Source organism: Sorex araneus, chromosome 5, assembly GCF_027595985.1.
Source record: "Sorex araneus isolate mSorAra2 chromosome 5, mSorAra2.pri, whole genome shotgun sequence".
Classification (NCBI taxonomy): domain Eukaryota; kingdom Metazoa; phylum Chordata; class Mammalia; order Eulipotyphla; family Soricidae; genus Sorex; species Sorex araneus.
In genome coordinates, this window is record NC_073306.1 from 178,604,389 (window position 1) to 178,620,788 (window position 16,400).

The following is a 16,400-nucleotide window of genomic DNA, read 5'->3' on the forward strand; positions in this document are numbered from 1 at the left end:
AACACAAGAAACATCTGTTTAAAGGAATTCAATAGCTGATGAGATGGGTAGGCTATGGCTAGCCAAGATCCCAGAGAGAAGATAATTTTATTTTATTTTATTTTTTTAAAGTTTATTACAAGCAATTGTTTTTTTAAATTTATTTATTTTTAATTAGTGAGTCACCGTGAGGGTACAGTTATAGCTTTATACACCTTTGTGCTCTTGTTTCCCTCATACAAGGTTCGAGAACCCATCCCTTCACCAGTGCCCATTCTCTACCACCAGTAAACCCAGCATCCCTCCCACCCTCCCCAATCCCATCTCCCCCCACCCCACCCTGCCACTGTGGCAGGGCATTCCCTTCTGTTCTCTCTCTCTAATTAGCTGTTGTGGTTTGCAATAAAGGTGTTGAGTGGCCACTGTGTTCAGTCTCTAGCCCACATTCAGCCCACAACACCCTACCCCCACATAGCCTCCGACCACATTATAGTTGGTGATCCCTTCTCTGAGTTGCCCTCTCCCCAGAATGTGAGGCCAGCCTCCAAACCATGGAGTCAACCTCTTGGTACTTATTTCTACAATTCTTGGGTGTTAGTTTCCCACTCTGTTATTATATATTCCACAGATGAGTGCAATCTTTCTATGTCTGTCTCTCTCTGACTCATTTCACTCAGCATGAAACTTTCCATGCTGATCCACTTATATGCAAAATTCATGATCTCCTTTTTTCTAACAGCTGCATAGTATTCCATTGTATAGATGTACCAAATCTTGAGAAGATAATTTTAGATCAGAGTTTACATCTGACAGATGTTTTAACCTGTAAAACTCGCTGATTGTCCCTAGAAATGGAGAATTTGGACATAAGGCAACAGCAGAGAGAGAGAGAAGCCAGAACTTTGGGCAGTTTCATGGTGGTAAAGAATAAAAATCAGGATTTGGTACTAAGGAGATGGTATTAAGGGGCCAGATATGCCTCTTAAGGAACAAAGACAGAGAGAAGGAATAGACTGAACGTTCAGAAATAAATGCCTGAATCTAAGACCAATTAATTTTTTTCTAAGGGTGCTAAGTTTAGACAAAAGAAAGTGAATCATCTCTTAACATTTTGTGCTGGGATAACTGGATAAAGTTAGACACTATTTCAGACAATTCCTAAAAAATTACTTCAAAATGGATCAATAAAATAACATAATATGAGACTGACACCCAAGGACAGTTGATACAAGGGCAAGGAATATTGCTCCATAGTTGGAAGCCTGCCTCATGAGCTGGGGGAAAAGGCAGCTGGAATAGAGAAGGGATCACTAAGTCAATGATGGTTGGAGGGATCATTCAGGATGGGAGATGTGTGTTGAAAGTAGATAAATGACCAAATGTGATAGCCTCTCTGTATCTATATTGCGAACCAAAATGCCCAAAAGTAGAGAGAGAGTATGGGGGAAATTGTCTGCCATAGAGGCTGGGGGAGTGTTGGGATGGGGAGGGGGATACTGGGGACACTGGTAGTGGAAAATGTGCACTGCTGGAGGGATGGAATCATTGTATGACTGAAACTCAGCAGTAAAGCTTTATAACTGTATCTCACAGTGATTCAATTTAAAAAATGGATTAATGACCTAGAACTATAAAACTCTTAAGAAAAAATGTAGACATACATATTAGTGACCTTAGATTAAGTAATTATACTTTAGACATGACAATAAATCAAGAAGAGACCAAAACCCTGCTCCTCAAAGAAAACCAAGATAGCTGATTTGGACTTATTAAAAGTTTTTAAAAAAGCTTTTACAAAATATATTAAAAAGTGAAAAATCAAAGAATATAAAAAATTTTGGAAATTATATTCTTAGGATACCTTTATCCAGAATAGATGAAAAACTTTTATAATTCAACAATTAAAACACAAATAACATAGTTTTTTAAAATGGACACTGTATTTGAATAGGATATATAATTAAGAAAAAAGAAGACATACAAATAGCTAACACACTGATGAATTGCTGAATTATTAACATAACCCACCATTAACAAAATGTCAAATAAAATCACAATGAGATATTCCCACTCACTAGGATGGCTAAAATCAAAAAGAATAACAAGCACTGATGGGGATGCAGAGAAATTGAAACCCTCAAACATTGTAGGTAAAACTGGTATTTAATTGAAATGTTAAATGTGTCATTAATACTTCACAGTAATTCTACATCAAAGCATGCACCCAAGAGATGGATAAGTTCACACAGAAGTTTTACATGGATGTTCATAGCAGTATTAATTATAAGAATCAAAAAGTAGACATAATTTAAATGTCCTTCAACAAATGTGTAGACTTTTAAAAAATAGTGTAGGTAGGGCTAGAGTGATAGAACAAGTGTGTAGGGCATTTGCCTTGCACAGGGTCAATCTAGTTTCAATCCCCAGCACCCAGTATGATCTCCTGAGCCCCACCAGGAGTTATCCCTGAGGGCAGAGCCAGAAGTCAGTCCTGAGCACTATCAGATATGGCCACAGCGCCCCTCTCCCCAAATGAAAACCAAATCTTAAAAACAGTAGTACACTTATAGTGGGCTGGAGAGATAGCACAGCGGGTAGGGTGGTCGCCTTGCACGAGGCATACCAGGGTCCGATTCCTCCGCCCCTCTCGGGGAGCCCAGCAAGCTACTGAGAGTATCTCGCCCTCACTGCAGAGCCTGGCAAGTTACGCAGGATGTATTCGATATGCCAAAAACAGTTACAACAAGTCTCACAACGAAGACGTTTCTGGTGCCTGCTCGAGTAAATTGATGAGCAATGGGATGACAGTGACAGTGACAGTGACACTTACAGTACAAAATAAAGAACATTTTCTGACAACAACAGTAAAAATAAAGTACTGATTAATGTTGCAATCTGAATGAACCTTGAAGGCAGTGTGAAAGAAACAAGACACAAACGGTTTTATATTGAGTGTTTCTATTGAAATAATATTTTCCAAGCAGTCAAATAAATAGAAATAGAAAGTTGATCAGGGGCTGAAGTGATAGGACTGCAGCCAGAGGTCTTGTCTTGCATGTAACTACCCAGGTTCAATCCCCAGCGTCCCATATGGTTTCTTGAGCCCTGCCAGGAGTGATCTCTGAATATAGAGCCAGGAGTAAGCCCAGAGCACCACTGGGGATGCCCCCACACCAAAAGGAAGAAAAAGAAAGTAAATTAATGCTTGCCAGAGGCTGTAAGGAGGAAATGGTAAGTTATTGCTAATGAGTAAGGTTTCTTTTCCAAGTGATGAAGAAGTTCTAAAATTTTTGATGAAAACGAACACACAATCCTGTAAGTATACTGAAACTACTTTATCGTACATATTTTAACGTGAATTTTATGGTCTGTGAATCGTAGCTCACGAAATGGGTATTTTTAACAATATGAAGAAAACCATATCATTTCAATATATGTGAAAAACACAGTTGATAACATTAAAAATTTATGCTAAACAAAAAACTTCTTAGGAAACAAGCAGAAATGACTTCCTTAGTGTGACAGAGCACCAATAAATTCCTTCAACAAACATCAATCACAATTAAAGATAAAACATAAAACATTATGAAAAAGCAACATAAGGCATAAAAATTGAAAAGATTTTTTTATTATTTGTGGATGAAATGATATATAAGAAAAATCAAATAAATATATAAAATATATAAAGAACTATTTGTACTCAAATTAAAAAGATTTTAAATACCATTTATAGGTCCAGAAGAATAGTACAGGATTTAAGGGACTTTTATTGCTGCGACCAACCCTGGCCCAATTTCATGCATCTCATATGGTCGCAGAGCACTATCCAGAATTTCTCTGAGCACAGAGCCAGGAGTAAGCCCTGAGTGCCATCAGATGTGGCCCCAAAACAAACAAGTTAGCATAATAATATAAAAAAACTTTAAATAATAACTAATTTAAAAATGCTCAATTAATGGATGCCATCTAATATAATTTTCATGGTTTTGATGATTACATACTGTAAAGCAATTCTCCCTAATTTTATTTTTATATTAAAGTAATGCCAATTTTAAAATAGCATTTTGGGGCAGGGGGCCAGTGGTAGACTGCCTACCTGTCAAGTTTCATGTGCCAACGTTTATCCCTGGAACCTTCCCACATATTGAGTGAAATTCTAGCCACACTACTTTTGTGATTTCCAGATACTATAATACTATTACCGGAATTGTTCAAATAAAAAAAAAACATTCCAATGCCAACTGGCATTGAGGATTTGGAATAGCTTCAATTTTGTCCCCTAGCTGATGTATAAATTGGCACAAGCTCTCTAGAATTTTTTGCTGTTGTTGAGCAAATGCATAAAGACATGTATGTATGAGAATAGTTTGCTATCATTCCTCATAATAGCTGGAAATATCTTGAATGTTCAGCAACAATTGTAGACAAAAATATGGTATAGTCCTATTTCAATGCTATACAACAATGAGAATAAATGAACCATAATAAGATGGAAATTAAGTTTTCAAGCATATGTGGAACAAAGGAGGATACTATCCAACTTCATTAAGATAAAATTCCAAAGTAGGCAAAAATTTCTAAGAAATGAGAGTGACTTCTTTGTATTGTTGTTGTTCCTGTTGCTATCTTGGTTTGGGGGCTATTTGCATATACTCAAACCTTGCTTCTGGCTCTGTGCTTAAGGATCATGTCTGGTGGTAAAAGATCAATTCTTCTCTTTAAAAAAAAAATATTTTATTTTTAGAATTAAGGGACCTCAGATTAAATTTAGGTCTTCATATATGAAAGGTATGCATTTTATCACTGAGCCACATCCCCAGCTCTTTGGTTCCTTTGAAGAGACCAGTCATTTTAATAAACTTGACTGAATTGTCCATATAATTTATGTATATCCTGGGCTACAATGGAAACCTTAATAAAAACCTCTTTATAATGAGTTGGCAGAGACACTTACTTTGCTGTCCTTTATCTGGCTGTGGTGAGAAGCAAATTCTGCTGCCATTGATGTTTTCACTTTGGTTTTGAAACTGGGAACATTTGAGGAAGTGGGGCCAGGAGGTGTTCACAACCCCCAGCACTGATTCACAGCCCTCCTTGGCCGCCTCACAGAAGGATCTGCAGGGCAGGAGTCCAGAACTAGAAGAAAGGAGAGGTGAAAATTAATGGCTTTTTAGACAATTTCTTAAAAATAGCAATGAAATTCAAGGGCTAGAGAGATAGTACAGTGATTAGGTAACTTGCTTTGCATGAGGCCAACCCAAGTTTGATCCACAACACCCTGTATAATCCCTGAGTCCTGCAGGAGTGAGCAAGCGCTAAGTGCAGAGCCAGGAGTTAGCCCTGAGCACTTTCCAAAAACAAATTTTTTTAATGGACCAAAAATAAATTCAAAACATGTTGACCACTAGTATTGAAAAATCATTTACTATATTCAGTTAGCAACTTGAACTTTGTACTGTGACAGGACACGTTCTGAGGACTTCCTATGTATTGACTCATTTTTCACTACAGCCTAAATTGGTTAGAACTCGAGCTGGAGTGATAGCACAGCGGGTAGAGCGTTTGACTTGCACACGGCCAACCCGGGTTCGATTCCTCCATCCCTCTCGGAGAGCCCGGGAAGCTACTGAGAGTATCCAGCCCACACGGCAGAGCCTGGCAAGCTACCAGTGGCGTATTCGACATGCCAAAAATAGTAACAACAAGTCTCACAATGGAGACGTAATTGGTGCCTGCTCAAGCAAATCGATGAACAACAGGATGACAGTGCTACAGTGCTATTGCGATCACCCTAAACTCATAAATAAAGAACGTGAAGCCTAAGAGAAATAAGAGACTTGTCTAAAGACAGGAAGTAAAATGTCAGAGCCAGGATTTGAACCCAAGGGTTAGTCAAAAGCCCCATTCTACGAAATACTCTTACACGTGAGTGCTATCTGCAGTCACTCTAAAAGTACAATTCAGGCATAGTCATAATTTAAGATGCACTTACATAGAGGGCTGGAAAGTACAGAGGTTAATGTGTTTGCCTTAGACTCAGTTGACCCCAGTTCAACTCCCAGGACCAAACATGGTTCCCAAAGTACCACCAGGAGTGATTCTTGAGCACAGAGCCAGGAGTAATCCCTGAGTACCACTGAGAGCACTAACCACTGCCCCTTTCCATGAATGTGAAACACTTTTGTAGAGGACTTGACAGACAAAGTGGCTGGATCCTCCTTTCTTTTTTTTTTTTCCCCTTTTAGGTCACACCCGGCAACACACAGGGGTTACTCCTGGCTCTGCACTCAGGAATTACCCCTGGCGGTGCTCAGGAGACCATATGGGATGCTGGGAATCAAACCCGGGTTGACCATGTGCAAGGCAAACGCCCTACCCGCTGTGATATTGCTCCAGTCCCTGGATCCTCCTTTCTTTGTCCAAATGCCTTTAACCAGCAACTAATCCGAATTCTTTCAATGGATCTGGGAAATACAAAGGAATTTTTAAACTCCTTCACCAGGTGTGAGACAGCTAAGAGTAGACTTCAAAATAAGCTAAAATTGGGGGTTTGGTCTTTTTCCTTTGTCTCTTCAGTGCCCCACTGAGAAGGCCACCTCCAGCATCCCTTGCACTTCAACATTTTCTTCTTTGGCTCAATCAAAACCACGTTCCCTGAGTGAACTGATCTCAACTACGCTTTTCAAAATGAAAATAACACAAAGTAACTTATAATCATGCACATATTCTTGAACCTCCCAGAGGTGTTCGCACATTAGAAGAAGGTTGCTTTCTGCAACAAAGGCATCTCAAGTGTACAGGGTTCGAGGGCCTATCTACCAGGAAGCCTACCAGACAAGCTTGAGCAGGTGGAAAGATCATTGACTAGCTAACACAGGGCCCAACTCTCCTCACTCATGGAGGAAATTTTGCTTACTTTTGAACTCACATACTTTTCAACCACTCTGCAACTTTTTTCAAACTCTTAGAAAACAAGAGAAATGAAGACTCAGTGAGTGGCCCAGCAATATATTTGCATGCTATGGAGCTGAGTCTTTATTTATTTATTTGGCTTTTTGAGTCACACCTGGCAATGCTCTGGGATTTGTTCCTGGCTCTGCACACAGGAATTACTCCTAGCGGTGCTTGGGGGACCATATAGGATGCTGGGAATCGAACCTGGGTAGACTGCGTGCAAGGCAAATGCCTTACCTGCTGTACTATAGGGCCAGCCCCTGGAGCTGAGTCTTTAGCTCAGAAATAAACCTTGATTTAGATCCTGACCACTGTCAATTTTGATGAAAGCACAGGAATCTACAAAGCAAATCCCGCTGCTGTCACCTGGCTGTCCCTTTGAGGCAGGTGGGCTACTCTTGGGCCACTCTATTCATACAATGACTCAGTTTTTCATTTGGAAAGTGAAGGGTTTGGAGTATCTGATTTTTCACAGGCCTTCTATGAATTAAACCATTAAAACTTCTGTGAATAAAACTGTTCCCTCTTTTATTTTTGACACAGTGCTTCACAGAGGGGCAGAGCTAATCCCACCAGTGGTGCGAAATTTCAAAAGGTAGTACACATTTTTTTTTCTGGAGATTTAGTCTGGGAATATAGAGAGACATTAAAATGCCATTAGACCCTCCGTCCTGAAAATAGGGCCTAAGAAAAATGTTGAGGGTGTTTCCATGTTTCTGAATAGCTCTCTAAAGAGGTGTAACCCACCGAGAGTCTTAAGCTTTAAATCGCTGGACTGGGTCCTGTGCAACAGTGAGAGAGTATTAATAACTAACCTTCCTTTCAAAGAGTAAGCAACATGAGGGACCATTTGTCCCTGCTTTGCATGAAATTCAACTGCGTAGGAGGTTTGTAAGTATTTGCTTTTCATCACATGGAATGGGTGCTGAAACAGACCACACTATTTTGGAATATTCCTGTCTATATCCAAGCAACAAACAAACTGGCAAGTGAAAATAGTGTTCAGGATAGGCGAAGAGTCAGATTTGGCTATCAGGATATAATTTTAGAAACAGAGGTTATTTTAAATGGATGTGTGAAGTGCATTTGGTGTTGTGCAAAAGTCTCTGGCATGTTGAACTAAGGTTATAGCGGAAAACTCTCCCATCACCTCTGCAGTGATTTGTTGAACCATTTGATAAAGATATAAATAATACAACTACATGGTGATATTGCAGTTTTCCTGTCTTCACTAGGATGTTCTAAAGTGACTTATCAGCTCCAAAATTATAGTTTTGACCTTATATAATATTACAATAAATTTACATAGCATTTTAACTTAAAAAAATTAAATATTTTTATTGTCCCATATATCCAAATTCTTCCATTCCCTGGTAAATGTATAATCTTCCTGCCCCCCCTTGGTTCTTTGACCAGACTCAGTGTGTAGGGACTAGTTCTAAGCTCTGTGCTTGGGAGACCAGGCAGTGCCAATGACCAAACTCATACATGTATTCCTGCCCTTGGAATATCTCAGTGGTCCTAATATACAGAATTTCATCTGCAGAAGAAAATTTTCTGATAATATGTTTTAACTTTTATCTTTATCAGATGACAAGGATATAAGTTAAAATATTTAAAATGCTACATTGACAAAGTAAGCTCATATGGCCTATTGGAGCTTTAATATTTACAAAGCACTTTTTCCCCTTAATCTTTTACTTTAAACTACTTTAGACTCAGAGAAGTTATAAAAATAGTAGAGAAGAGTTCCATCAATTTTAGGGTTCCTGAAGGTAAATAACTTACATAACTATGAAAACCAGCAATTAACATTGATGTATCTTTGGCAAAAGTGTGAGTCTGATTCGAATATTCCCAAGATCTCCTTTCAGAAGTACACTTGCATGAGTCGACACTTTTTCTTTGGCAAATAAACTAACCTCTTTTAATATATTAAGAGGCTCAGCACATTTAAAAGTTTTGTTTAAATAAGAAAACCAAGTCTTTGTGGCAGGCACTCTCAGATGGCCCTCAGTGATTTCTGCTGACTGATATTCGTGCCCTGCTCTAATTCATCCCGATACATGGAGGCTGATCTAGTGATTGGCGTCCTGCTCTCCCCCTTACTGGCTTTGATGAAGCAAGCTACCAAATGGGGAGGGACTTGTGGTATGGGTGTGAAAGAGCCTCTGGCTAGTCAGCCAGGAACTGAGACTATCTGCCCAACAGCCCTTGAGAAACTAAAATTCTTCCAAGAAACTTAAGTGCCCCAAAGTGGATCCTTTCCTGGTGAAGTCTTCAAATAAGAAATTAATTTTTTAAAAGGAAAAGGAAACTGAAAAAACCAAAAACCAAACAGCCCTCTGATTTGTAGCATTTCCTATTTGGAAGGTAGAAATATTCTCTCTGGGGACAGTTCAAACTGCAATAGTGTTACCCGTGAAGAAGGGTTAGCAGCACACAATTATACAGCTTTTCCCATACCCCAGTACAATAAACATAAGCTCACAGGTAAATGTGAGAAAAATAGAAAAGTGTAAAATAATAAGGATAAATAAGCATAAAATAATAAAGGATGATACTTGTTAGCTTTGATTTTAATAATATATTTAATCACAATACTGTAAACTAAACTTGCAGAATAACCTTGCTTTAAAAATACGCACACTGGTCCCCCTAATACCACTCAAAGTGACCCTCGAGGAGAAAGTCTAGAGCATGGTCCCCAAAACAAAACCACATATAGGGGGCTGGAGTGATAGCAGAGCGGGTAGGGCATTTGCCTTGCATGCGGCCGACCCAGGTTAGATTCCCAGCATCCCATATGGTCCCCTGAGCACCGCCAGGAGTAATTCCTGAGTGCAGAGCCAGGAGTAACCCCTGTGCATCGCCAGGTGTGACCCAAAAGGCAAAAACAAAAAACAAAAAACCCACACATATAAGTGAGACTTATAGCCCTTGTATTTACCTTGATCATACTCATTTGAGCACCTGATCAGATCACTCCCAGATTTCAGATCCTCCAGAAACTGTAGATAATGAATATGTTTGTTTCAAATGATGACATTTGTGGTCTTCAGTTATGCAGAAATTGGCAACTAATATACTTGTCTTTGATGTACTGCTTAGTTAAAGTTATACTAGTGAGTTAGATGTACAATTCATTGATGAGACTCATATACATTTTTGATAAACGTATTCCTAAATTTGTCTTTTCAGGCTGAATTGTTCAATGAACAATGTCATAACATCATAGTCACATACCACATCCAGAGCTGCAGACTGCAGACTAGAATCACGGAGAGAATGATAGTATTATGGAAAGAATTATAGATCTTGCAACAATTTGCTGTGATTTTCTTCTTTCGTGCTGTGAAACTCTGAAACCTCAAAGGAGATCTTCGAGCCAGATACTAATAATTCCAACTCAGTGCTTCAAAATGTTTCACCTATCATGCCTTTTCTCACAAACATGAGCCACAGAAAACACAAACCCACAGATGACATAGGAACGTGAATTTATCACCACTGCTGGAAAACACATGAAAACAACAGATGGCTTGTTCTCTCTCAGATGGGCCAACAGCATCAGCTTCCTATGTCAACACATTTTGGTGGCCTCAAGAAACCTAAGAGATATGGCTGAGATGGGGTATTAGAGTTCTTGAGGTTCCGGCCGCACCAGACATGAAGGTAGAATTGACACAAGAGATTTCTAGTATGCACAACTGTCTCACAGCAGAAGATAAATAATGGAATAAATCGGGGTATTTGGGGCTCACATTACTCTGAAATCTTAAAATCCAAGACTCTGTCTCTGTCTTTCAGTTTGTTCCTCTCTCTCTCTCTCTCTCTTTCTCTCTTTCATGTTTCATAGCCATGGTTCCAGCAGATAAAATGACCTTTAAAATGAAATGACTAGGGACCAGAACGATAGCACAGCGGGTAGGGCGTTTGCCTTGCACGCGGCCAACCCGGGTTCGATCCCCGGCATCCCAGATGGTCCCCCAAGCACCGCCAGGAGTAATTCCTGAGTGCAAAGCCAGGAGTAACCCCTGTGCATCGCCGGGTGTGACCCAAAAAGCAAAAAAAAATAATAATAAATTTAAAATGAAATGACTACAGAGCATTCATGAAAAAGCACATAAAGGGGGGCACTGGAGAGACAGTACAGCAAGTGGGGCTTCTGGCTTGCAGCAACTGACCCAGGTTTGATCCCTGGCATTCCACATGTTTCCCCAAGCACCATGAGTTTGGGACCAGGAGTAAACCTTGAGCAATGTTGGGTGTGGTAAAAAATAGAAGAGAAGAAAAAGGAGGTGAAGGGAGGGGAGGGGAGAGGAGGGCAGAGGAGGTTTAAGGAGTCAAGGGAGAAACAATGATTGGAATATAGAAAGAACAACATGTAAAGGCTGTCTGGTGGTGCTATAGCCCTCCAAGCAGGTCGAGGGTGCAGCAGGGCCTGTAATGGGGAAGAGAAGAAGCAAGGAGCTCGCTATCCAATCTGTCTTTCCTCCCATCTCTCATCTTCTCTGGTGTTTTCCATCAGCTGAGCTTCTGCCTGAAGCTAGAATGTAGCCATAGTTGAAACCAGCCTTTGGGAAAGGGTGGACTGGAGTGGTGTGAAAAGTGGATATGAACTAATGAGAAATATGCGGCGATGTACTGCCTGCTTTCCACCTAAAAGGAGCTCAACAAATACTAGCCAGGGCACGAAAAGCAGTGTTGAGTAGATGGCTAAACTATTATTAGCTTAAAACCTGGTTAGAATTTTTATACCAGGGAAATCATCAAACACGATATAGATGTTAGTACCTTTGGTTTCATCCAGCTCACACTGGATGAAAGTATAAATATGATGTCTCCGACAGAAGAAAAGCTGTTTTCATCTCCACTAGAAGGAAAATTACTGTCATGTATTTTTTGACCCAGACATTACCCTATAATTACCCCTTATCTCCTACTACCACAATCATCAGTCTTCCTTCAACATACATTATTTTCTTGGTGGTAATACCACCTACCAAGCTTCAAGTCCAAAACCCCATGCCTCAATTTCACCATCTGTATGCAATTACATATTTACTGCTAAAGTTATTTCCTAAAATGTCCATCAAATCCATTTTATCTCTCCTCATAAAAAAAATGAAATGAAATGTCTTTTACTCCTACTCATCCACATAGAAAACTGTTCATCTTCCAAATCTCTTATTTTCATTTTGCTTCAACTCTTACCTCCTCTCTGAAAGCAACCTTTCCCAACAATGCTAGAAAGAAAGTCCATCTTTTCTGTCTTATCCCCACACTTTGTTACATAGTTCTTTAACTATTTCATTGTTCACTACTCTCTCCCTGGAAGACAGAGACATTTATCTCTACATTTCCAGATTCAGTAGGTGCCTGCTACATAGCAGATGTCAATAAGTATTTTCTAAAGGAATAAATCAACTGTTATCTACCCTAATATCCTTGTTGAATAACGTCTGTCAGAGCTGAAAGAGTCTCAGAGCTAAATATTCCTGGCAAAACTCTCCACCCCTCTCTCATACTTGTCCTTAATGCACACACCCCTGCCAACAGTATTTACTACTAGAACTGATTCCATTATGTCCTCCTTCCCCACTTCCAACTTACAACAGTTACCTGTATGTACAATCTCCCACCTCTTCTGAATTTGCATCTCTTCGTGGATCATGAGTCATGATGATAGCTTATGATCTTCCAAAGAGAGGATTCCTGGACATCGTGATGCGCAAAATTGCACTATTTGTCATCACACCACCTCTCTTCACTTTCTATCTTACATATTTTAATGCCATCCTCCAAGAAAAAGAAAACATTCCATGAGAACAAGGATTCTCAAATGTTTTGTTGGCTGCCATTTGCCTTGTCAGTACAGCCAGCTCTCCTCTATGTTTGCTGGGGAAATAAATGAGTCACATGTAGAGCATGATCCAGTGACTTGACTGGCATAAAGCTGTGAGTCACTAATTTGGAGTGGAAACAGAACTACCTTCCAATTTGTACATTGGATGTACAAGAGTTCATGCCGTCCCTGTTGACGTTATTCCCTTCCTTTCAGGTCAGCAAATTCTCCACGTGCTGTTCAACCTTGAAATAATTCCCATGTAAGAGGGGAAAAAACACCAGCAAAACTGCTACAGATAGAAACCCTATAAATTAAGTGTTTTGTTTGTAGGTCAATAAAAGGATATCATCTGTCATCAGAGAGATAGTGCAGCAAATAAAGCACTTGCCTTGAATGCAGCCAACCCAGCTTTAATCCCTGGCATCCCATATGGTCTCCCAAGCACTGCCAGGAGTGATCCCTGAGTGCAGATCCCTGAGCCAGGATGACAACTGAACCAGGATAACTTTGGCCAATGTAAAAGTATGTCTAGAACTTTTATTTACCTACCAAGATATTAGCTAAAGCAAAAATCCTCTCAAAATGAGCATAAAGCTAACGGGAGAAAACAATACAATATAATTTCCATTCCTCATGATCAAAATTTGAGAAACAAAGCTTACAGAATTTAGTGTGGGTCTCAGGATGATGTTAGAATCTGGGGGAGGACCTTAACATCTGGAGTCAGAAGTTCTAGTTTCTACCAGGAACTGTTTGTTTAACTCTGAGCAAGTGTGCCAAGCCACCCAAGACACACAGGTGTTTCGAGCTGATATTGAAGCCCCTCCCCATGTTGAAATACTCTCAGTATTTATTTAAACTACATTTAGGAGAGAAACTGAGAGCTACAATGAAGAGCAAGAGGGACACAGGGTGGCAAGAACCCAATATAAAAATGGCCCTTGGCAAAGCAGGAGTCTGCTGCTAACTCAGCCCAACCTTTCTGAAGGCAGCTAGGGTGACCATCTGTTGTTACTGGATGCTTTCCATGGGGAGTCAACACCCCCCAAAAAAAAACCGTCAACTTGTTCCTCTCCTTATCCCCAAAGCAAACATAAAAGAATCCTGAGAAAAGTTATGGCAAATTTCATTTTCTTCATCTTTTTCATAAATATTTAGGACTCCTTTAATCAATGCCATGGGTTCCTATAACTAGATCTGCCCATTAAATCAATGGGAAACTAATTTGTAATTAGATGCTGGATCCCTGCCTCTGTGCCATCAGTCAGTTCTCATCAGTGAGTTTAAGTATATAACTTCATGATCCATCAAGTTCACACATAAAGTTTGAGTTTAGATGAGTTCTTAATTAAGAAAAATTCTTACATAAAGTGTGAACCTAGTTCAGTTCAAATTGACCTCTCTGTCATTTTTGATTATTGGCACTATCTATGCCCTGTGGAAATGCTCAGAAAAAAAAAAAAGAACATTCCCTTATTCATGACACGGATAAAAGCATTAGTGGGTACTATGGTTACACACTCAGGCTTGGTTGTTGTAGGTACCTCAATAATTCTTCACATGAACAGATTCCAATTCATCCTTATCCTTATCTCTAGACATCATATCAATGGTTTGATATCATTCTTAACCTATAAACAATAATTCTAAAACTTTCAATAGAAGTTGACTGAAATTTTTTAAAGAAATCGTTAGGTCTCAGGGAATGAGCACTGGTGGAGGGATGGGTGTTTGATCATTGTGAGTTTGTAACCCAAACATGAAAGCTTGTAACTATCTCATGGTGATTCAATAAAATAAAATTTTTTAAAATGAAAGAAAGAAATCATTAGGTCTCCAGCCTAGCCTTGAAAACAATCTACAGTTTCCTCATCTATTTGACTCAGAATTTTACAACACTGGGGAAAAGTAAGTTAATATATCTTATCTGGCTATTCTGCCAATTGATGCTTATTTTGAAGGAAGTTAAATCACCTCTATCACCCAATTCATTTTCAAACTGATTCTTTTAGGAGCAAGGAATATGATTCAAGTGGTGGTACACATGCCTTGAATGTTGAAAAGCCTGATGTTTGGTCCCAGGGACTGCAAGGTCTCATAGCTAACTCCTCAATAATGTATAATTCATTAATATATATTATATTAATTAATATACACTTTATTTTTGTATGAATTTTCAGGAGTCTATCAACTAATTAATACTAAGGACCTCTAGTCACCATATTTTGCCTACATATTCACTTGCCTACATGTTTACTTATCTAGGTATTTAACACTTCTTCAGGGTTATTCACTCAGTCATTCTAACATATTTAGCACCTACTATGAATTGGTCACTGACCTAAACACAACGATACATAATGTGTATACAATGAAACAAAAAATTAGCAAGTTCTTGTCAGTATGGGGCTAATAAGGTAAGACAAATAACAACTAGACAAGCCAAAAAAGTCTTGTGAAGAAATATTAAGAGTAGTCAAAGAGGAATTCTCTGTGAAGATGTTGTCTGTGAAGAAGTCTTTTGGGAAGAAGACTTAGTGTTAGGGAAGGTAATCCATCCAGGAAGAAGAGGGACCAGCATGTGTTGGGAAGTGGTTGGCATCTTTGAGAAACAGGAAGGTTAGTAGAGTAAAAGCAGTGTTGATGGCTATAGGAATAAGGAATGCCTTCAAAAGTCATGCCAAGGAATTAAGCTTCTAATCTAAGTATTTATGGAGAACAGAGATAAGGGAAATTCATCATCTAATTGGTGTTTTTAAATGATCACTTTGGCAGATAAATAGAAAATAGGTTACAAGGTAGGATGAAAAAAAGTTTATACTGTCCCAGAAACCCACATACTATCTTGAAATAACTTATTTTATTAATAATAGTATTTTCTACTTATGGTGAAGTTCTTATGTGCCAGATAGCATAGAACGTGTATGAGCACATTATATAATTCACTTGTTTCACTCAAACAAGTAGTATGAAATGGTTATTATAAATCTCATGAAAGAGCTGAGAAAACTGAACTTCAGCCAGAATAATTAAGGAGTTCACAGTCTTACAACTGGCAATTGGCAGAGCTATGGTTAGAGTCATTTTCATCTGCTCCAGACTTGTCAGCACTTTCTCAGAAGTTATGAGATGAAATTGCCCAAAGTACATACTTATCTGGGGGTAAGTATAGTGCTTATGAAGATGTTTATTTTAGGAAATTTATTTGATCTTTACCATGATCCTACATGGCTTAGTACACTACAGAAAACAGCCTAATAGTTCCTGACTTTGAGATAACAATTTTCTCTTTCTAATAATCTTCAGATAAAATTTTCAAAGTTTGTTTTCACCAGTGTTAAGAATTTTCTCAAAGGACCAATTCTATAAAGAATTTTTATTTAATGTCCACAGATATTAAGATTTTCTGCAAGGGATCTAGCATCAAATCAACATTCCAGAGAAAAAATAGAGCAAACATCAAGATATTCATGTGAAGTCTGGTTTTATGAGCAAAGGAATTGCTCTGTACTGATGGGATAGTGGTCATCAGTATTCTGGCTGTGTTTTAGAAGCAAAACCAAGGCCAGACCTTCCAGACCAAATTAACACCCTATCCACTTTTAAAGAGATAGGC

At 38.9% G+C, this 16,400-nt stretch overlaps 1 protein-coding gene across 1 annotated transcript in view; it reads right to left on the bottom strand.

Moving 5' to 3' along the window:
• CORIN (corin, serine peptidase) overlaps window positions 1-16,400 on the bottom strand; it is a 246,600-nt gene that overhangs the window by 143,958 nt on the left and 86,242 nt on the right. The window contains exon 5 of the mRNA XM_055140495.1: window positions 4,934-5,115. Within this exon, the coding sequence (XP_054996470.1) occupies window positions 4,934-5,115 (182 nt within the window). The remainder of the gene's footprint in view (window positions 1-4,933; window positions 5,116-16,400) is intronic.